The 22,584-nt window shown below is 39.7% G+C and overlaps 1 protein-coding gene and 1 long non-coding RNA gene across 2 annotated transcripts in view; one reads left to right on the forward strand and one right to left on the reverse strand.

The window, feature by feature from the left end:
* LOC115217983 (mitochondrial division protein 1) overlaps positions 1-15,899 on the forward strand; it is a 40,825-nt gene extending 24,926 nt beyond the window's left edge. Inside the window, exons 9-12 of the mRNA XM_029787720.2 lie at positions 1,714-1,933; positions 2,400-2,522; positions 13,473-13,635; positions 15,649-15,899. Coding sequence (XP_029643580.1) covers positions 1,714-1,933; positions 2,400-2,522; positions 13,473-13,635; positions 15,649-15,865 — 723 coding nt within the window. The 3' untranslated portion in view covers positions 15,866-15,899. The remainder of the gene's footprint in view (positions 1-1,713; positions 1,934-2,399; positions 2,523-13,472; positions 13,636-15,648) is intronic.
* Positions 1-22,584, reverse strand: part of LOC118765671 — a 207,359-nt gene that overhangs the window by 2,211 nt on the left and 182,564 nt on the right. The window lies entirely within an intron of this gene.

A 22,584-nucleotide genomic window follows, 5' to 3' on the forward strand; every position in this document is an offset into this window, starting at 1 on the left:
TGAGACAGTTGGCAGATCTTATGAATAGAATCAGTAATTAGCAAGAGGATCTGGAGAGAATTAATGCTAATTTACTAATTAGAGAAAAGATCAGGAGAGGAATAGGAACTGTGTTTTGTGTGTTGGTAGGTGGAGGGAAAGGGTTGAATAATGGATTTTAAAGAGGAAGGAGTATGTCCGGCAGAGTTAGTTTTAGATTTTGACTTCTTGAAAGAGAGAGAGAGACGTAGAGTGTTGGTGTGTTGCTGGTTACACAGTAGTGCTTTACTCAGAACATAATCCTAATGCTTGCAACAGAATGAACTCTAAAGGTAACTGTGGGGCAGCTGTGGTGTTTAACCAGATGGTACATCCAGTGGTAAGAAGAAAAACAAGCTAGTGAAAGTTTAGTCTTAGAAGAGCCACCAGCTGCTTAAATACCTGCTGAAGAATGTAGATAACCAAATAGATAGGGTTCTGGATAACTATTGATGAAGTGATTGTAGAGAGTATTGAATAATCTGTCATAAATTGATGATACTAAAGAATTAGTTGGAAATTGATATCTTATCCAAAGCCAAGACCCTTGACTGTCAATAACATTCTACCTAATCGTAAGTGGGTACCACTGTGAGATACAGTAGGTACAGTTTACTTAGCTGTAAGTCAGTACCACAATAAGATACGGTCCACCTAACTGTAAATAGGTACAACAATAAGGTACAGTTCATCTAAGTAGTTACCACAGTCCATCTAGCTCTAAGTAGGTACCAAAATAATGTACAGGTCGACCTTCACTTTGGGATTGGTAACTTTTTATTAGTTATGCCAACCTACAAAGATACTGTGTCCTCTCTCTTTCTTTTCCACTGATTCTACAATGATCTTGGGACTGGCTAGTCTTGTGTCACCTTTACTCAACCACTTCTGATTCATTCATCATCACCTGTATTTTGTCCAACCCTCCAGACATCACAATGTCGCTGTGTCCAGCTCTTTCTCTCCAAGACATCATTTCTTTGGAATTTCCTCCCTGCCTATGTTTTATTCGTACAAATGTCAATCTGCAAAACTTCAACACAAGCATTAACCACATCCATATCACTGTGTCTCACAGCTGTCATGGCAACAGGCCTCTTCCTCCATACCAATCCATAAATTAAAACCTTTAATTCAGTGATTTATCCAGAGGATAGATTCTATGTCCTCTGACAAGCTACAGGAATAGAACCATCAGACCCTTGTTAATTAATGAAGTAATTATGAAACAGTTAATATATTACAGGTCTCTAATAATTACATTTATAGTTATTCATCAGAAGGAATAATTAAAGTACATCAAATCTTTGTTAACAACATAATTATGAAATATTAATTTATTACATATGTGTAATAATACAGATAATAATTACAGGTTTGTCATTATTACAGGTGTGTAACACAGTGAGCTGGCAGAATTGTTAACATGCCAGGCAAAATGCTTAGTGGCATTTCGTCCATCTTTATATTCTTGTGTTCCAATTCTGTCAAGGTCAATAAAATAAATTCCAGTTGAACAACAAGGTTGATGTAATTGACTTACCCCTCCCCAAAATTGCTGGCCCTGTGTCAAAATTTTAAATCATTACAGATGTGTAATAATTACATTTATATGTGTTCATGCTAAGGAATATTTGAAGTATATCAGACCATAGTTAATTAACAATTTATGGAATACTGTTTTAATTATTACAGGTGTGTAATAATTACATTTATAGTTGTTCATCAGAAGGAATAATTAAAGTCCATCAATGGCAGAAGAAGAAATTGCGATGTATGTATGAATCAAGTGACCTTCGTTTGGCCAACTTCACTCCTGTCTGTCAGCGAAACATTAGATCTTTCTTTGTGGTCAATGACAAAATTTTCTATGGAGACGATGGCATCAATATTAAGGTTGTTGACTGGAAAAAAGGTGAGTTAGTAGCCATTATCATCATCATCATCATAACCTATGAACTGTGTGTCTAATACATTCTGTTATTTGATCTTGATATTGTGTATATGTAAGCAGATTTTGTGTGTGTGTGTGTGTGCGTGCACCCTTCTGTCAATGTTTTCTTTCCTCTCCCATGTCATCCCCACCTCATCCTTCTTTACATATCTGACGTGAAATTCAGTCAGTGTTAATTTTATTTTTCATATATCTGTAATGGCTAAATAAATGTACCAGTAATATTCTAGGTCTAAAACAACAGTCAACTATGCACCAGTGAAACAGTCTATCATACAACCTGACCACTCCTCTCCCATCCAAACAGAATCAGTCCCTATTTTCTTTTATACCTTATAATTCTCTACAGAATATATATAATTCTCTATGTAATTCTCTCCAGAATTGTCATAAAAATTTTATTTAAACTTGATGTCTTCTTTTCTAGCAATTGTTTCAAAACTCTTGAACCATACAGAGAAATTTGGAGTCACCGATGCCATCTTCTGTCATCAAGACACCCTGTATTCTTCTGCATATGACCTTGATAAAGGCCTTGCATACATCAATGGTGTGTATATTCATATTCTGTTTCTGTTGACTACATTCTTTATTATCATAATAATAAAATCCTATAGGATTTCCCTATCCAAACAGATCAGGTGTTAGAGCATAACAAACTGGACTTAGTGGTGATGGACAAGGTGTACATGTGCTATATAACTGACATTGCATGCCCCTTTGACCCATGAATAGTCAAAAAGAAGGCAAAAAAAACAGTATATTGGCATATACAATCCTCTTCAGTATAAAATAACCTGGCTTTGGAAATTGAAGAAGGTGAAGATAGTGCCAATTATCGTTGGGTCTTTGGAGATAGTATCAGAAGGCATCAAGAGGAATATAAAGGAAATCGGAATAAAGTGCCCAGTAGAACTGTTAGAAAAGGTTTGCCTCCTTGGTATGGCCTGGGTAACCAGGAAAGTATTTGATATTTGAAGAGAACAGTTACGAGGGACGTTCAATAAGTAATGCCCCTGACTCACTTCCCATAGCAGTAGAGCAACGAAACTTGGCACAGTTATTAGTCTTTTTCTACATAGGAACCACCCAGAGTTACGCATTTCTCCCATCGTTTGATGCAGCTCTGGAGACCGTTTTTGTAGAAGAACCCAGCTTGGTCCTCCAACCTCAACGTGACTTCAGAAATCAAGGCTGCATCATCTGGGAAACGCTTTCCTTTCAAAAACAACTTCATGATTGGGAAGAGGTGAAAATCAGAGGGTGCAAGGTCAGGAAAGTAGGGGGGTGGGGAGGATTTCATAGCCATACGCCTGTGCTTCTGATCTGGCGACACGCGAGTTGTGGACCGGAGCGTTGTCCTGCAGGAGGAGGATGCTTTGCTGATCTTGCCCCGCCTCTTGATTTTGATAACTTCTCTTAATTTCCTCAAAAGTGAAGCATAATAGGCTCCTGCAATTGTGGTACCTTTTGCCAGGAAATCTGTCATCACTACTCCGTCCTGGTCCCAGAAGACTGTGAGCATGACTTTGCCAGCGGAGGGCTGCACCCTTGCCTTCTTTGGAGGAGGTGAGTCACGGTGCTTCCACTGCATTGACTGGGCTTTGGTCTCTGGATCATCGTGATGGACCCAGGTTTCATCATGTCTAATCAGTCTTTTGAAAAATTTTGACTCATCTTCTTGGCACATCTCCAAATTCACCCTCGAGCACTCGACGCATTCTTGCTTCTGGAAAGGCGTGAGCAACCTGGGAATCCATCTCGCAGACACCTTTTGCATATGCAAATGGTCATGAATGATAGTTTCCACAGACCCGGTACTAATCTTGACCTCATGGGCTATTTGGCGAATAATTATGCGTCGATCTTCCAAAATGGCAGCCTCAACTTGACGGACAGATGCCTCATCAATGGCAGAAGGAGGCGATCAGATCTGGGAGCTGTTTCCACAGAGTTCCGACCATGTTTGAATTCACGATGCCAGCGTTTTACAAGGTCATATGATGGGGCATCATCACCATAAGTTACTTTCATTTCATCAAAAGTCTCCCGTGGTGTGCGTCCTTTCAAATACAAAAACCGGATCACTGCTCGACACTCAACAGGCTCCATTTCACACTTGACTCGGTTCAAACACCTGAAAATCAGCAACCACAATTAATTCAGAGCTGTAATTTGCCACTTACTCTTTAGAGATATAAGTGATTGCACATGCAAAATTTCAGCTAGATCAAATAATTGCAAGTGGGTCAGAGGCATTACTTATTGAACGTCCCTCGTAGCTTGGTACCGTAGACTGAAGGTAGCAAGCCCACTACGCAAGCAAAACTCTAGGATTTCCAGCAAAACCTGAGTTAAAAAGAATAATAATAATAAACGTTATTTACCATTATTATCATCATCATCATCTATTAACATGTAATTTCCTGATTGACATATTTAAATGGAATTATATAAAATGATTAAAATAATTTTTAGCCAACACCAATCACATTTAATTCCACTTTCTGCACTAATTCAATTAATTGTGAGCCAAAGACTGATCCCTTTTGTGGTTGCTTGAACTGCTGCAGATAGTATCTAAATCTTCCTTAGATCACGCTTAAAAAGGGACGCAACAGGAACGTTTCTGACAGACATGCATACATATGTACATGCACACACATCCATACATATATCTAAGGATACATCTCTGTATATATACAAGTATGCACAACAATTTCAATGTTTATTTTGTTATGCACGTATGGACAAGTGGATCTTCTCCCAGCTGGATCATGCCGCTTCCTACTACTTAACTCTGAAATTAGGAGCGGCAAAACTTTTCAACCTGAGAGTTATCTACCTTGCTTTATACAGTAGGAAAACTGAACTTTTAACCAGTTGGCTCTAACTTCAAAGCCTATGTATCAGGTTGGTGCAAAGGTAATGGCCCAGTTTAAGATCTGTATTAAAAATGAAAAAGTCCATGATTAAGACAATATTTATTCATTAACATAATTTCCATTGCTTTCTAGAACTTCATTCTATCTGTCAACAAGCTTATAGATGCCACACTTGTAAAATTGTTTAAGTTTTGATGCGAAATACAAATCCAACTCATTTTTCAACCTATTCACTTGATATCAACTTAAGACCATTCACATGGTTCTGTAGTCCCCGAAACAAGTGATAATCAGAAGGGGTAAGGTCTGGAGAATATGGAGTATGGAGCAATATTTCCCAACCAAGCTCTTCTAAAAGATCTTTGGTCAGTCAAGCTGTGTGAGGTCGAGCATTATTATGGTGGAAGGTGATACCCTTTCTGTTGACTAAGCAGGGTCGCTTTCCGTTCAAAGCAGCTTTCAAACAATGAAGTTGATTACAGTAGAGATTAGTAGTAATTATTTGATCGTTGTCTAACAGTTTGTAATGGACAATTCCTTCAATATCCCCCCATACACTCAAGTTCTCCTCTTGGTTGTTGAACAGGTCTTCCTCCTCAACTGATCCACACTTGGCAGCATTTAACATTATGGTAAAGGGTCCACTTCTCATCACCTGTAGCAAGCCTTCTTAAAAATGGTTCCTTAAGATGCCATGATAGCAATGACTGACAATAAACAACACACTGTTGCAGATTCTCAGTAGACAGTTCGTGCAGGACCCATTTTCCAACCACTGAAACCTGTCCAATCCTTTTCAGTTGTATGGGCTGTTAAACTGTTTTGCAAATTCTGTACAAAAAGTGGTTGGATTTTGTGTGATAACAGCCTCGAACTCTTTGGAATCAAGTTCTTTTGAGCGACCTTCTTTCAAACTCAAATCTTTCAAACTCAAATCCCCACTTCTGAAATGAGAAAGCCATCACCTGCAACTTCTATCACTCATTACATCATCCCCATAAACTCTCTGAAAAGACTTCGCTGCTGTGCTTGCATTGTGGTCTTTAGATGGGATGAACATGAGTGCGAATAGAGCAGAAGATTATGGCCAATACAATGAGAATCTGAAAGAAAAATGTATAAATCACTCATTGTGACATTATTAATGCACTGCAAAAGGCACAATTTAAAAAAATATTATCTAAAACTTTTCTAAAAAATTGGCCATTGCCTTTACACCAACCTAATATTTCGATATGCTAATGAATTAATTGTCTTGCATGTTTTATTACTATAATCATGAAGAATATTTTCACTCTCATAATTTCTTGCTTTATATTCAGCTTTACTGCCAACTTACTTTTTATATACAACACTGTTTTCTGCTAAAGCTAAGATACTTCTGTAATGTTTTCTTATGTACTGCTAGACTGTATTAAATATTAGATGTTTTAATGCACTAAAAGCATTTTTTCCTGAATCTGCACTCCTGAAACTTGAGGACATCTAATATGCCTGTGCATCTTTTATGCCATTGTATACACACATGTACATGCACACAGACACATGCACACGTGCGCACACACACACACACACACACAATGGTTATTCATTCATATCATAGATAGACCTTCTCATCACTGAACATGTAGACTGCTTACATGCAGGTCAGTGACTTTGTGTTCCTGCTGCCACCACCCCATTTAAAAACAATTAAATAATAAAAAAAAAGTGGGAAGGAAAGTCATCAAAGGCTATGTAGGAGTTGCAGAGGTTTAAATCCAGTAAGGTTTACACAATATTGAACCCCACTTTCACCTTTCTATTGGTGCAACTATGAGACAAGCTGAGGTAAGATATCTATTGAGAAAAATGGCTCAGGAGTGTGAGACCTTCATGATCTTTATAATAATAATAATAATAATAATAATAATAATTGTGTACAGTGCTCAGGTGCACCACAACTCATCTAAAGTGTATATATAATCAGGTGTAGTTTCGGCGGATTTCGGAAAGCATGAGGGCCTTAAAGGATGCAGTGTCATGGCAGTCAACAACTGACGCAGGCAGTTTATTCCACGCTTCAGCAACCCTGAGCGTGAAAAAATGTTTCCGAAAGTCATGGGAGCTGTGTTGTTTTCTGACTTTGTAGGCATGTCCACGTGTGTTAGACACATGGAGATCAAAAAGGTGTTCAGTGTTGTTGTTGGTGAGATGGTTGATAACCTTGTGGGTGTTTACCAAGTCCGTCGCCAGATGCCGGAGCTTCAGTGAATCCATGCCCAGGGAAACAAGGCGCTCAGAATATGGTAGGTGTCTGATGGAGGGTATGCGTTTGGTTGCACGTCTCTGGACAGATTCCAGGAGGTCAATGTTCTGAGCAAGATAGGGATTCCAAACTGATGATGCGAATTCCAAGTGTGGTCGTACCATAGCTGTATACAGTTTTAAATAGATGGCTGGAGAGCGGCTAACAAAAGTCTTGCTGAGTGATGCCAAGACACCCTCGGCCTTCTTGACAATTTTAGAGATATGCTTTGTCCAACGCAAATCACTGCTGACAGTGATGCCTAGGTCACGCTCACAAGAGGATTTCTTGATATCAGTGTTGTGGAAGGAGTATGTGGACGCAGGGTTTTTTCTCCCAAAATGCATGGTGGTACACTTGTCCACAGCCAGTTTCAGTTGCCAGTCTGTGATCCATTGCTGCATTGTGTCTAGGTCTGATTGCAGGAAAGAGTTGTAGACATCAGGATCAGTCCTCTTGATTTCAAGGTACAGCTTGATGTCGTCTGCATATTTCAATACTGTGGCATTCTTTAAATTGGCATCTATGTCGTTAATGTATGCCACAAACAGGAGGGGACCAAGGACAGATCCCTGTGGTACACCCGATGACATCTCATATGGTGTAGAGTGCTGTCCTAGAACTGTGACTACCTCCTTTCGGCTGAGGATGAAGGATTTCAACCAGTTAAAAAGGTCATCCCCCACACCCATTGCAGAGAGTTTCACCATAAGCCTTTTGTGTGGCACAGAGTTGAAAGCCTTAGCAAAGTCAAGGTAGACAACATTCACCCATGAGCCACTGTCAGTGATCTGAGTAATGTCCTCAAGGAACTCGACAAGCTGGTCACTGCAGCTGGAGTTAGGGACAAATCCATATTGTGAGGGTCGGATGAGACTGTGAGAGCTCCAGAAGTTCCAGAGTGTTTCTCTGACACATGATTCCATCAGTTTTGCAATACAGCTAGTGAGACTGACTGGGCGATAGTTGACAGGTGATGTGCGGTCACCCCAGAGGAATGACACTGGCAGTTTTCCACTGCTCCGGAGTAGCACCATTGTTGAGACAGTACTGGAAGAAAATAGAAAGCTGGTGTAAAAGGAAGTGCCTGCCACGTTTGAGAAGCAGGTATGTAACTCCATCGAGACCAGGGGAGGCATAGTTTCGCTTATTTTGAAGGTGACGTCGCAGCATTGCAGGTGTAAATTCCATAGTTGTTATGGAGTTTGCTGTTAGTGATGGTGAAGATGGTACATTTTGACTTTCGACAGTGAATATGTTTGCATAGCACTCGGCAATGAGTTCTGCGCATTCCTTGGGGTCGTCAGTGATCTGGTTCGTGTGAGGGTTGCAAAGAGGGCCCACTGGAGAGTGAGGTCTCTGCTTTGAATGCACATATTTCCAAAAAACCTTGCTGTCAGGATTGGCTGCTATGCACTGTTCAAATTTAAGCACTGCATTTTTTGTCACTTGCTTGAGATGGTTGGAGGATTTATTCCGCTTCTTCCTGTTGGTGTCTGATTTATGCAACTTGTATTCCTGTTCAGCAGTCCGACGTTCCTTCCTGGCAAGTCGGACCGCTGAAGTTTCCCAAATTGCCCTTTTGGGGCGGTTCTTCTTTTTTTGTTTACGTGGCACTGATGCTGCACATGCTGCCCATATTGAGTCCAGGATACTCTGGAGTATAGTATTCACATCTCCAGAGTTGTAGAATTCACGCCAGTTTGGGTGCTGTAGTTCAGTGTGGTACAGGTTCCAATCTGCTCTCTTCCAATCGAAGGAAGCAGATTGGAGATGGTTCAGGTGTTTGTTGCCCGCAAGAGCCAGATTGGCGATGACCATAGCATGATCAGAGTCACCTAGAGGTTCCTCCGTAGTGCAATTGATAACCGCTTCAGGAGTTGTGGTGAAGAGCAGGTCCAAGGTGTTGTCGCCTCTTGTTGGAGAGGTGACTACTTGTGACCAGTTTGAGTCCAGCACAAGCTCAACAAAATCGTTTGCACTCTGTGGCCAACGGAAGGTTTCCCAATCGATCTCAGGATGATTGAAATCGCCTGCAATAAACACATAGGTGGCTGTTTTCCTGGCTGCAGCTCGGAGGATGTTGCAAAGCTGTGTGTCCTGATGGTAATTTGGGGGACGATAAACAACGCCAAGCAGGAGTGTTGACATGGTCATACGTACGTCACAGAAAAAACTTCTTCTTGTGATTCGTTCAAATCGGCACAAGGAATTACCAAAAAATTTGAACGAACGTAGACCATCACACCACCACCACGGCGGTTAGTGCGGTCCTTACGGAAGAGGTTGTACCCCGTGATGTTGAAAACCCCATCACAGAGTAAGGAATGTGCCCATGTTTCCGTGACAGTGATGAAGTCAGGGTCAACACTTCTGACGTAGGCGTTGAACAAATGTATTTTGTTGCATAAACTGCGAGCATTTAAGGACAACAATTTGTACCCTGCTCGCAGTTTATGATGGTGTGTGGAGGATGGCAGGTTGTCCTGGCTTAGTTTCCCTGAGTTGCTGTAGTCTTTTTAGTTATTGTGGGTAGAGAGCACTCAGACCAGCTGGTATCTCTCTTCCACGTTTCATCAGTCTTGACAAATCTCCAGATTTGTTCATCTTCCCGAAGACTGAAGCTTTCCTGTAGAGCTGAGTTCCTATTCAGGGAAGCCGCTACACGTAGCTTCGGACGTACATCGGACGGTAAGCCTGGGCGTGTTCGGAAGGTGGTCCGATTTTCACGCCCAGCTTTAACTGAGGCCAGATGGTAAGAGGTTGCCTCAGTGTGGTCCGAAAAAGACAGCTTGATGAGCCTAGGTTTTGGGCCAGGTCGTCCAAGGCGGATAGCACCCGTTGGGGGAACGCAGCCTAGGTCTTTAGCTGAGTTGGCAGCAAATGCCTGAAGATCAGCCATGTCTTCAGGCACCCCAATGGCAATGACTTCATGGGTAGCAGAATCCGCGGTCTTAGATGCGACAAGAGGTACAGGTACAGGGAGGTTCTTTAGCAGAGCATTCCGATAAGACCCCTCATTGTGGAGTCCAACCTGAATGGTTGCTTTTATTCCTGCTACTTCCCCTCTTAAAGCACAGATCGATTGTTGCAGTTCTGCAAGAACCGCACTGGTCAATTGGTGTTGTTGTTGTTGCTGCTGCTGCTCTGGTTGTGGTTGATTTTGTTGTTGCTGCTGTTGTTGTTGATGTTGTTGTTGCTGCTGCTCTGGTTGTGGTTGATTTTGTTGTTGCTGCTGTTGTTGTTGTTGCTGCTGCTCTGGTTGTGGTTGTTTTTGTTGTTGCTGCTGCTGCTGCCGCTCTAGTTGTGGTTGATTTTGTTGTTGCTGCTGTTGCTGCTCCGCCTCCTCCACGGGAGTGGCAGGGGGAGACACAATCGTCGGTTGTGGAGGCACACAGGCCTGATGCTGGGGCCAAAGATATAAAAAAAAAAGGGGTGCAAAATATTCCTTGCAGACTGGGTTTTATTTCAAAGTAACCTTTCCATAGAGAAACCAAAGGAATGGCACCTCATTCCTGATGGCGTTAAAGAATGTTGGACACCATCTTGGAAATTTTAAGGCTGCACTCTATTTACATACATGATAGGCTTCTGCACAGTTTTCATCTATTAAATTTCTTTGATGAGGTATTGGTAAAATCATGGAGCTACAATTAAAGACATTGACTCAGCATAATGGGATTGTATCTGGAACCAGATCTACAGTCAGTGTTTGCAGTAGTTTTCAATATCAGTTACATTCTTTCTTTCAGTTTCTGTGTTGTCTGTCAGTTATATGCTAAGGTTGATGTTATCTACAATATATTAACACGGCAATATTTTAGTTTGAGAGAGCACAAATGAGTTGAAAGAAAAAAAACTGAGTATAAGAGGAAAAAGAAAAGCATGTGCTGTGCTGAAGACTGAACAAGAGGATGATAGATGGATGAAGAAAGAGCCAGGATATCCAACTAGAAAGAACTTTCATTAGAAGAAAACTAAGGAGGGCATGGGATGAAGTGGTGGTGGGTAAACTCAAGATGCTAAACCTCATGAAGGAGAAGACGAAGGGCTATAATGAGTGGTAAGATGCTGTGGTGAAGAGAACTTGTCTAATCCTTCCAAGCATGGAAAAATGGGCATATTATTATTATTATTATTATTATCAAGGCAGCAAGATGATAGAATCACTAGCATGCTTAACAGTATTCCATCTGTTTTTATGTTCTTGGTTCAAATTCTGCTTGTGTTGACTCCGCCTTTCATCATTTCAGGGTCACTGAAATAAGTACCAGTCATGCACTGGGGTCGTTGTAATTGACTATCTCCCTTCCTCAAAATTTCAGGCCTTTTGTCTATAATAGAGAGGGTTACTATTATTACGGGTGTTGGATTAACCAAATCATTATTGATCAGTTAAAACACCTTGCAGTATTTCTTCCAGCCCTTTATATTGTGAGCTCAAATCCATCTGAGATCAACTTTGCCTTTAATCCTTTTGGGATAGATAAAATAAAGTATCTGTCACATACTGGGGTTGATATAATTGACTGTCCCCTCATCCAAATTTCAAAATTTGTATCTATGCTAGAAACATAATAGTTAATTAATACTATTCATAGTTAATTGGTGTCTTTGAGTTATTTCCCTTCATATTCTGAATTTCTGATCCATCATCCCCTTCCTTGCTGTTTTAAATATAACTATATATGAGATGTTAATTTCATTAACTATGGTCCTCATCATTGGGGTTAACTCAATCTTTTTTGTCTTTTCACCTTTTAATTCCATTTGTGATGCTCCCCCTCCCCCCACTGACCTTCAACTTCAATATATTGAGAATTAATTCCGTCTCTTATGTGCCTTCACCTTCAGTTTATTGAAGGTTAATTCTATCTGTTATGCCTAATTCATCTTCAGTATATTGGAAGTTTATTCCATTTGTTACACACACTTCACCTTCAAGGGTTAACTCACTTTGTAACGTCCCCTTCACCCCTGTATTTGGGTTTCTCTCAATCAACTATGTCTTTGATCTGTGGTCTTGTATGTTTTTATAAGAAACTATTTCTTGCCACTAATTCTGCTTCAGTTTGACAAAAATTGCTAGGTGGTGTACTAAATAGTAACTTGGCTGGGCAGGTAGCAATTGTAGAGTGGCATCATATCTCTTTGTTGTATCATTGTTGCATTTAATTCTACTCTTTTCGACTTACCAACACTAGAATACCTTCATAAACAGGAGAGGCTTTTACCCCAATTCTTCCCCACTCCAAAAGTGCCAGTTCTTGAAACAGTTTGTCTGTCCACATTTTATCTTTAAACACAAGCTTACAGAACAGTAGCTATTCCAACATCATGAAAGACAGCAGTGGTTCTTCATCAGTTACTATTGCAACTTACTTTTGACTAATCAGCAAAACTTTGTAACCAATCATTTAATACTTTGAATTGGGGAATCCTCAACATTTTTAGCAAATCAACAAAGCTTTGTGGCCCTTTATTATATCACTTTAACGCAGTGAATTATGATCGAATACTGGACCGATTATCTCCCTAACACTATATTTCTCTCCTACCTCTCACAAATTCTGTAATTCGGGACTATTGCGGGCCTAAGTGAGAGGTGACCACCATTTCAACCAACTTTCATTGACATAAGACCAAAAATATGAGACAGAGATATTTGGAGATGACGAAGGAGGGAAATTCATGAGGGGAGTGTCAAAACAGGAATTCACTATAGTCTCATTGCTTGCACTGTTCTAGTTGTTGTGATAATTACTATTAATAAGTAATGCATATTGTTACTGTTGTTTTTCTTTTGTATATATGTGTGGAGTAACTAGATATTCATGAAACACACACACACAAACCCGTGTGTGTGTGCGTATATATATATATATTATATATATATATATATATATATATATTATATATATATATATATATATATATATATATATATATATATAATATATATATATATATATTTATATATATATATATATATATATATATATATATATTTATATATATATATATATATATACCCTCTGTAAAGTGGCTGGTATTAAGCTGTAGAAACCATGCCAAAACATCATTATTTAATGTCCATTTTCCATGCTGGCATGGGTTGAATGGTTTGAGCAGAGCTGCACCATGATCCATTCTGATTTGGCTTGGTATCTATGGCTGGACGCCCCTCCTAATGCCAACCACTTTATAGAGTGTACTGGGTGTTTTTTACATGGCACCAGCACAGCACCTTTGCAGGGAGGGAGAGAGAGATACCTTAACTACTGAAAGACATAATCTTTCTAAATATTTGACTTTTTATCCTTTACAGTGCATTCACTTCCTGGTGAAGACTACCTGGGCACGCTGAATGATGAAGCCACCAATCAGATCAAGTGTATTACATGGTGTAGAGGTTCAATCTCCACTGGAAATTTACTTTTATCCACAGGTGGATATGAACTGAAAGTTTGGAAACAACTGGCATCCTCCAAGTGTGTATTCTCTCTCTCTCTCTCTCTCTCTCTCTCTCTCTCTCTCTCTCTCTCTCTCTCTCTCTCTCTCTCTCTCTCTACCACCTTTCCCTCTATAAGCTCCACCATTGTCACTGTCACCACTACCACTATCATTACTACTCTCACAACACATCCGCCAACACAACCAATGCAGCAACACATGCATAAATGATTATGATAATTACAATATTTATTTACAAATATTTCAATATTTATTTACAAATATTTCAATTCTTTATATAATGATTTATTGTGAATGTGTCCAACCCATGCCAGAATGCAAAAGTGTGATAGCAAAATGATGATCATATAGATTTGCTATTGCACACATGCAGACACACATATGTATGTTTGTGTGCCCACTACTTTTTGACAACTAGGGGACCATTTGTTTATGTCCCTGTAACTTAGTAGTTTGTCAAAATAGACCAATATAATAAGTACCAGATTTTAATAAATATGAATAGGTCTGGTGTTGATTTGTTCAACTAAAAGTCCTTCAAAGTAGTGCCACAGAATGGCCACAGTCTAATAACCAAAACAAGTATGAGATAAAAGATGAAAGATATATATATATCTTGGAGGCGCAATGGCCCAGTGGTTAGGGCAGCGGACTTGCGGTCGGTGGATCGCGGTTTCGATTCCCAGACCGGGCGTTGTGTGTGTTTATTGAGCGAAAACACCTAAAAGCTCCACGAGGCTCCGGCAGGGGATGGTGGTGATCCCTGCTGTACTCTTTCACCACTCTAAAGGCGGTGCTCCAGCATGGCCGCAGTCAAATGACTGAAACAAGTACAAAAAAAAAAAAAAAAAAAAAAATATATATTATTCTTTTACTTGTTTCAGTCATTTGACTGCGGCCATGCTGGAGCACTGCCTTGAAAGGTTTTAGTCAAACAAATGACCCCAGGACTTATTTTTTAAGCCTTGTACTTATTCTATCAGTCTCTTTTGCTAAACTATTAAGTTATGGGGATGTAAACAGACCAAAACCAGTTTTCAAGCAGTGATGAAAGGACAAACACACACACATAGATATATACTTATATATACATATATGCAATGGGCTTCTTTAAGTTTCTGTCTACCAAATCACTCACAAGGCTTTGGTCAGTGCAAGGCTATAGAAGACACTCGCCCAAGTGGGACTGAACCTGGAACCTTGTGGTGTAGAAGCAAGCTTCTTATCACACAGCCATGCTTGTGCCGGTGTGTGTATGTGTGCGTGCAAGCACACTAGCACCTATGTACTACATACAGTTAAATGGACTGCACATCAGTTACAACAAGGTGGGCATATCAATTGAATATTCAATATTTTGTCAAAAGGTACAACAGAGAATTGTAATAAGACATAAAGATCAGTCCACTCTTTAGGTGTCCACTACTCCATACATTATTTGAGTCTTCTCTGCTCCATCTTTTTGTTAGGTGTCTACTACCCAACCCATTTGACCATCCATGTTACTATGAAACAACCATGCAGTTTTCCCCTGTTATCTAATAATACCCTCTAACAACCACAACCAAGCATTTAGTAAAGGAGCTTTAGACTGTCCTCCTGGATAGGAAAGTAGTCTGCTATAACTGACATTCACTTATGAGCTGTTACTTATTTCTGATTGTGAGCTGGGTTGAGGAAGAATAAAGTCATCAGCCGAACTGTAAACTACTAGTCTCTTATTTAACTGAATCTTTCTACTTCCATTCATAAATACACATATACTCACACACAGTCACACTCATTCTCATACACACACCTACATGCTCACACACACACACACACACACAGAGTCTATGTCCCACATACATAGACAAATACATATTCATATACACTCACTTACACATACTCTTTCTCTCTCACACACACATTCTCTTCTCTTTCTCTCTCTCTCTCTCTCTTTCTTTCCTTCTCACACACACACATACATACATACATACACACACATACAGATTTCTGTAATCTTATGCTATTGTTTATTATTCTTTTAGGATTCCCAGTGACTTGAGTGTTGTATCAGTGTGGTACCTACCAAAGTTGACCATGTCTGGCCAGTTTTCTGATAATGAGTCTGATTTCTCTGATGAATGTGATGAATGTGAAGATGAGATTAGCGAGAATTCTAGTGAACAACTACAACAGGAAGAACAAACCTCTGATCCATCACCAGGGGTGTCTAGCTGGTTCGCTATGTGTCACATTTTGTAAATTCTCTATTAAAAATTCTATGGTATCTTTTTAATTGGTTTTTCTTTACATGTCTACCAACTAATAAATAATATCGGTATCAGATTTTGACACAAAACACAATTTTAGGGGAGGAGTATAGTTGATTGTATCAACTCCACCTCTTCTCTGGTACTTTATTTTATTGACCCTGAATTGACAAAAGGTAAAGTTGACTTCAGTGGAATTTGGAACCTAGAACCATGTTAGTAAGAAGCAAACTTCTTGTCACACAGCCATTATTGAATAACAATAATAAACCTTTCCACTATAGGCACCAGTCCTGAAATTTAGAGAATGGAGCAAGTCTATTACATTGACATCAGTGCTCAACTGGTACTTATTTTATCAACCCCAAAAAGATGAAAGGCAAAGTCAACTTCAGCAGAATTTGAACTCAGAACATAAAGCCAGCAGAAATGCTGCAAAACATTTTGTCATACATGCAAACAATTCTGCCAGTTCACTTCACCACCTTGATGATAATCATGATATTAATAGTGGTTTCAAATTTTGGCACAGGGTCAGCAATATCAGAGGAGCGGGTAAGTCAGTTACATTGCACACACCCCACCCCCCATCCAACTGGCACTTATTCTATCAACCCTGAAAGGATGAAAGACAAAGTTGGTCTCTATGAAATTTAAACTCAGAACATAAAGACTGATGAAATACCACTAAACATTTTGTCTGGCATCCTAATGGTTGAACCTTCTCACTACCTGAATGATGATAATAATAGTCCTTTCTATAATAGGTACAAGGTCTAAAATTTTGGTAGGGAGGGGTTAGTCAAGTATATCAACTCCAGTACTCCAAAAGGATGAAAGGCAGTCAACTTTAGTGGAATTTGAATTCAGAATGCAAAGATGGACAAAATACCACTAAGCATTTTGCCCTGTGTACTAACAATTCTGCCAGCTCACTACCTTAATAATAATAATGATGGTTTCAAATTTTGGTAGCAAGTTATTTGATTACATCAATCCCAGTGCTGTAATGATACGTATTTTAGTGACCTGAAATAGTGAAATGCAAAGTCACACTTGGCAGAATTTCAACTCAGAACATAAAAGTGGATGAAATGTCACAAAGCACTTTGCCTAGCATGCTAACAATCCTGCCAACTCACCACCCTAATAATAATAACAACAACAACAATAATAATAATAATGGTTTCAAATTTTGGCACAAGGCCAGCAATTTTGGTGAAGGAGATAATCCATTTACATCAATCCTAGAGATTAACTGGTACTTATTTTATTGAACCATAAAAGGATGAAAGGCAAAACTGACCTCGATAGAATTTGAACTCAGAATGTAAACACAGATGGAATGCCACAAAGCATTTTGCCCAGTGTAGAAAAAGGATTCTGCCAGCTCACTGCCTGAATAATAATAATAATCCTTTCTTCTATAGGCACAAGGCCTTAAATTTGGGGGGAGGAGTAAGCCAGTTACATTGGCCCCAGTACTTCACTGGTACTTAATTTATCAACCCCTAAAGGATGAAAGACAAAGTCAACCTCAGCGACATTTCAACTCAGAATGTGATGACAGACAAAATACCACTAAGCTTTTCATTTAGCATGCTGACAATTCTGCCAGCAATTCACTGCCTGAATAATGATAATGTTTTCTTTATTCACCTCTGAGGGTTTGCAAAATACATCAGGGATGGTACAAGACAATACAGTATGGAGTTACATAAATAGAAGCATGCAAACAGTAAAAAACGATAACAATATAAATTTTAACAACAAAAAATCCCCCAGAAGTGAGTGACTTTCTAGAGTTCCTTGTGGAGAACCAATATGATCACGGTTTCCTAGCCACTGGGACAACTGGTGCTTGTTTAGAGTAAGTTCATTCACTCAGATCATTCTTGCCACATTCACCAACCTATCAATAAAATTGCTGGTTGGCAGCACTTTCTTCACTACCTTCAACTTCCTATTCAAGTGAAACTTGAAATTGGCCAAAGTATCTGTCTTCAACCTTTTCAATTTGATTCACACAACCTCTTTTGCTAAGGCCACCAGAGAGATAAAAACTGCCTGCTCTTCCCTGTGAAAGGAAAGCAGCAAGATAATTTTCACAATGGACTCAATCTAAAGTCAGTTCCATCCTACATCACAGCAGATGTTTGACATACACCCACAAGTTATCAATGCTCAGGTACAGGACGAGGGTGTACAGAACAGTTTTGTCCCTCAATACTTATCTCCAGCAATCCCAGCTGACAGTCCTTGCATTCCTAAGTTTATCCCAAACCACCAATTTTTGGAAGTTATCCATGGCCCCTGCCAGAAAGTCCTCCAGAACATACCAGCCAGCTGATTCTCATCAACACTCACAGTCTCCCCAAGAACGTTGTTACAATTGCTCCACTGACACTCTGCAGAAGGCCAAAGTGGAACTTCCACCGATTGCATTGCCCTCTGACAAAGGACTACGAGTGGTTGCCTACATTCTAGGCGCCAGGCACCCTTCCTCAGTCTACACTTGATCCAGGCCTGCAGCTCAGTCGAAAAAACGAGCCGTGGAAGAGCGAGTCTAATAAACAGTGACCACACCATCAAGGAAGCGCTGGAAATGTCGTAGCCTTAGCGCATATCTGCACATCAGCAGCCACTGAAAGCCCAGTCCTGCATTCAGCGAATGTTGACAAGAAATGCAACGCCTGACAAGTGGAACGCATCTCTTCCACAAAAGGCAGAAGTGTATGCGCTCCAGACGTAAATGGGAGCAAAACACGAGGGTCAGCTGAGAAGTTCATAGGCTGACCGAGATACTCACATGGAATAGGACCAAATGGGGTTTACTTTTCAATATAGTCCCCTTGCAACCGACACACTTCTTCCGTCAAGGTTGCAGTGCTTGGATCCCAGTGGTGAAGAAGCTTTCATCTTCTTGGGCAATAAAGTCAACAACAGCAGATATGACATCATAATCATTGCGATGCAGGTTCCGAGCCAAGTGCTTTTTCCTATTGGAGAACAGATGGGGGCAAGTTACTGGAATAGGGAAGCTGATCAACCAGTTCAAAGCCAGTCACACACAGCTGCCATTGAAACCAAGGACTTGCGTGCTGGAGCATTGTCCTGATGGAACAAAACCCCTTCTGTCAGTTTTCCAGGGCATTTGGTCTTGATAGCCTTTCTTAATTGCCTCAGCGTGTTGGCACTCTCCATTGATGGTCAATAAACACAATGTCTTTCGCATCCCAAAAAACTTTGCTGCAGATAAAACACCCTTTGCCTTGGAGCAGATGTGGAGGGGTATTTCAGCAGAATGGATTGTCTCTGTCTCTATGTGATGAATCCAGCACTCATTCTGGCTTAGGAAATACTCAAGGAAACCAGCTGTATCTGCCTCAAGCAACGTCAGATTTTCCCGTGATGTAATCGGACTGGTGCACTTTTGGTCAAATATCAGATGACGTGGCACCCACCGAACTTAAAACTTCATCATGTCAAATTCAATGTGCAAAATATTCTCAACTCTCTCATAAGATATGCTGATAGCATTGGCTATTTCACTTATAGTCAGTTGCCTGTCATACATCACCATGTGGCGAACGCGATCAATGTTTTCCTCGGTGGTAGCTGTTGCAGGACAGTCAGACCTTTGGGTCATCTTCAAAACTCTCCTTTTCCCTCCTAAATTTAGCTGCCTACTGATGTAGCAACCATGTCAGCATGAATATCTTTGTGGGGGCCCAAACCCTTTTTCTATAGGTACTTGATAACACTACGATGCCAATTTTTGTTGATTTTGGAGAGAAGTCGCCACCAATTCATTTTGAAGCTTTCTTTGAACAGTCAAATGTTAGTTTACCTGGTAAGAAATAATGCAGTTAGTAAGAAAGGTTGAAATTAATGTATGCAAGATTTCACAGCTCTAGCATCACTCCTTCATATTCAGCATATGAACTTTTCAGTCCACCCTTATATAAGAAAGACAGCTTTCTGTCATCCCATTTCTTGATGAGATTGGTTACCCTACTCGTCACCGCGTCCCATTTCTTCTCTACGTAAAGATTCGGAGGAAACAAGACCCCAAACAATTTAACTGGTCCTTCTGTCCTGGACTGCAAGGACATGTCTCTTCAGGTGCCGAGCAGCAGGCCACTGACTTCTCTTGATTAATTTTTGCTCCAGTCACTGCCCCGTATTCTTTAAGAGCAATGCCAATCTGGTGTATGTACCTGGTATTCTACTCTATGGCGGTGACAAATTGTGGCTTTGTCGTCACGTTGCACCTCAGTCACTTGGACCCATCAAACGGCTTTCGTTCTCTCTTATCTTTGAGTACGTGTCTTAGCTCTGACAATGCATCCGTCATGCTTAGCGTTGAAGAATTTCGCCGCCTGCCTTTTCTAAGGGCCTCTTTGTTTCTGAGTTTCCGTCTATTTTATTTCTTTTTATCACTAATCCTTTACTGAACCTAATAGATTCTACTCTGATTGCCCTTTTCATGGCAAACCACCATTTGTTATTGAGGATCGACCCACCCCACTCAGTGCCCGCTTAACTAATTCTCCAATCTGATCTCTGTAAGCTTGGGACACCAGGAGTGAAGCATTCAGCTTCCAGTAGCCGGGTCCCTGCCTACGAAGACTAAGTCAACTGCGCAAATCACAAATTTGTGATCTATGTAGCCGACGATATTGAAAAGTGGACAACTTAAATTATCCTTATCTACTGGTCGACATACAAACTAGATGACTCGATGCAGTTCGTTCATGTCCACACAGGCACAATCGGGAAATCAAGTCAATACCTATCAGACATTAAAAAACGTCTGAGCAGGTTTGCGAGACTTTGCATCCCAACTCTTCTAACAGGTAGTTCCACACAATCTAGACGTACGTCCAAGTCACCCATTAGCACTATAGGTCGAGACATTCCCAGGAAAACCTCCAGACGTCTGAAGAAATTCGGTTTCCTGCGCCTGTCGGAGCATAGACAGCCACCATTCTGAAAGTACTCCTCTCGCTACTGTTCACATCCAGGACAACCAACTTACCTTCTGGGTCCAAGAAGATGGTTCTTATCTTGAGATCCCAACCTTTCCGGAACAACTCCGCAGTTTTACCCCTACCCCCACTTCCGGTTGACAAGGAGATAAGTAAATCTCGTATCTATCTAAAATGAGAATGCTTGTCAATTGGAAAGTCTGGTCCCACTAATAGCTACGATATCTATACTTAATGACTTGCGTTCATAGGGTAGGTGACCCTGTTTCAAGGTGACCCCAGGCCGTGTGCATTTATACAGCCTATTCTAAGCAAGGCCATTTTTATCAAAGAATGAAGAGTATCACTTACCCTATTTCTGCGGAGAGACAGATTTTCTACCTTTCTGGTTATATGTGGGTGTCTTCACAAGCATTTCTTTGTAGAGTCTTTTGTTTATGATCCGACGGATATAATTATAACAGCGGGTGTCCATCGTAGTAATGCTTTTACTAATGCTCTAACTAATTCTTTTACTAATTACTTTTATAAATAATTCAGTTAGTCGAGGTAATTTGATATAATTGTGATATGATATCAAATTATGCTCTGTGGTAAGGGAGAGGGTCAGGGGGGGGGGCAATCAGATGTTAGGCAGGTAAGCTAATAACCTGTAATGTAGGTATTAGCGGTATTTAGGGAATAAGAATTTATCTTTACGTAAGCATGTTTATTTTTCTCACCACCTTTATTAAGTCATTCTCACCACCTTTATTAAGTCATTGGCCAATAAAAGGAAGAATTTCTCATAATTACATAAATTACAGCGATTACTTTTAAGGTTATATGAAGCGTTTTGGCTAGGATGCGCCATTCTAATCTATAATTAATGTTATCTTTAAGTTCCCAGATGTAACTGTTTAATCCGGTAGAATAAGCCTTATTTCTATTGCTGAAACTTGAGGGATGGGAATTATATCTAAGTTTCATTTAATTTTTAGTTGCTCCTATATAAATTTTCTTGTAATTACTAGGGAATACATCACATTGGTAGATTACATTCTTAGTTTTACATTTATTCAAGAATTCACAAGTATTTTTTATCTCTGCAACTACATACATTAGTAAAATTACCTGAACCTATGATATGGTGAGGGGATTATCATTTATAAGCTGGTTGTCCGTATTTTTAGAGGGCGAGTTATTAGGGGAATCGCTTATTATATCAATCGATTGGTTGTTGCGATTTTTATTGTTATTCTTCCTAGCTTCGTAGAAGTAGTCTAACTTTTTTATTGTTAATAGAGGCTATAATAGTAACTAGGTTGCTTATGCTATTACCTATTCTAATTCTATTGCTAAAGATTTCTGAGTATTTCGTATTCATATTGAAATACTTATTTATAAGTTTCGTTATAGATTTAACGATATTGGGTTTTACTTTGCTCGCGAAGGGGATTATTAGCCAGATGTTATCCTTTTTCCGCTTGTTATTCTTAATATTTTTGCTTTTGGTGTAAAAACTGCCCTCAGTATTGTTTTAAATTTATGGTTATAATTATTATTATTCTTTCTATTGTTATTTTTATTACTATTGATATCAGCTTTGGTAGGGTTGTTCCCATTCGATCTATTTATTTATATACCTTGGTATTATAATTGCTAACAGGGACTTTATTGGTTTTTTATGTATGTTAATATTATTATTATTATTATTATTATTATTATTATTATTATTATT

The sequence above is a fragment of the Octopus sinensis genome, linkage group LG12 (assembly GCF_006345805.1).
Source record: "Octopus sinensis linkage group LG12, ASM634580v1, whole genome shotgun sequence".
Taxonomy (NCBI): Eukaryota; Metazoa; Mollusca; class Cephalopoda; order Octopoda; family Octopodidae; genus Octopus; species Octopus sinensis.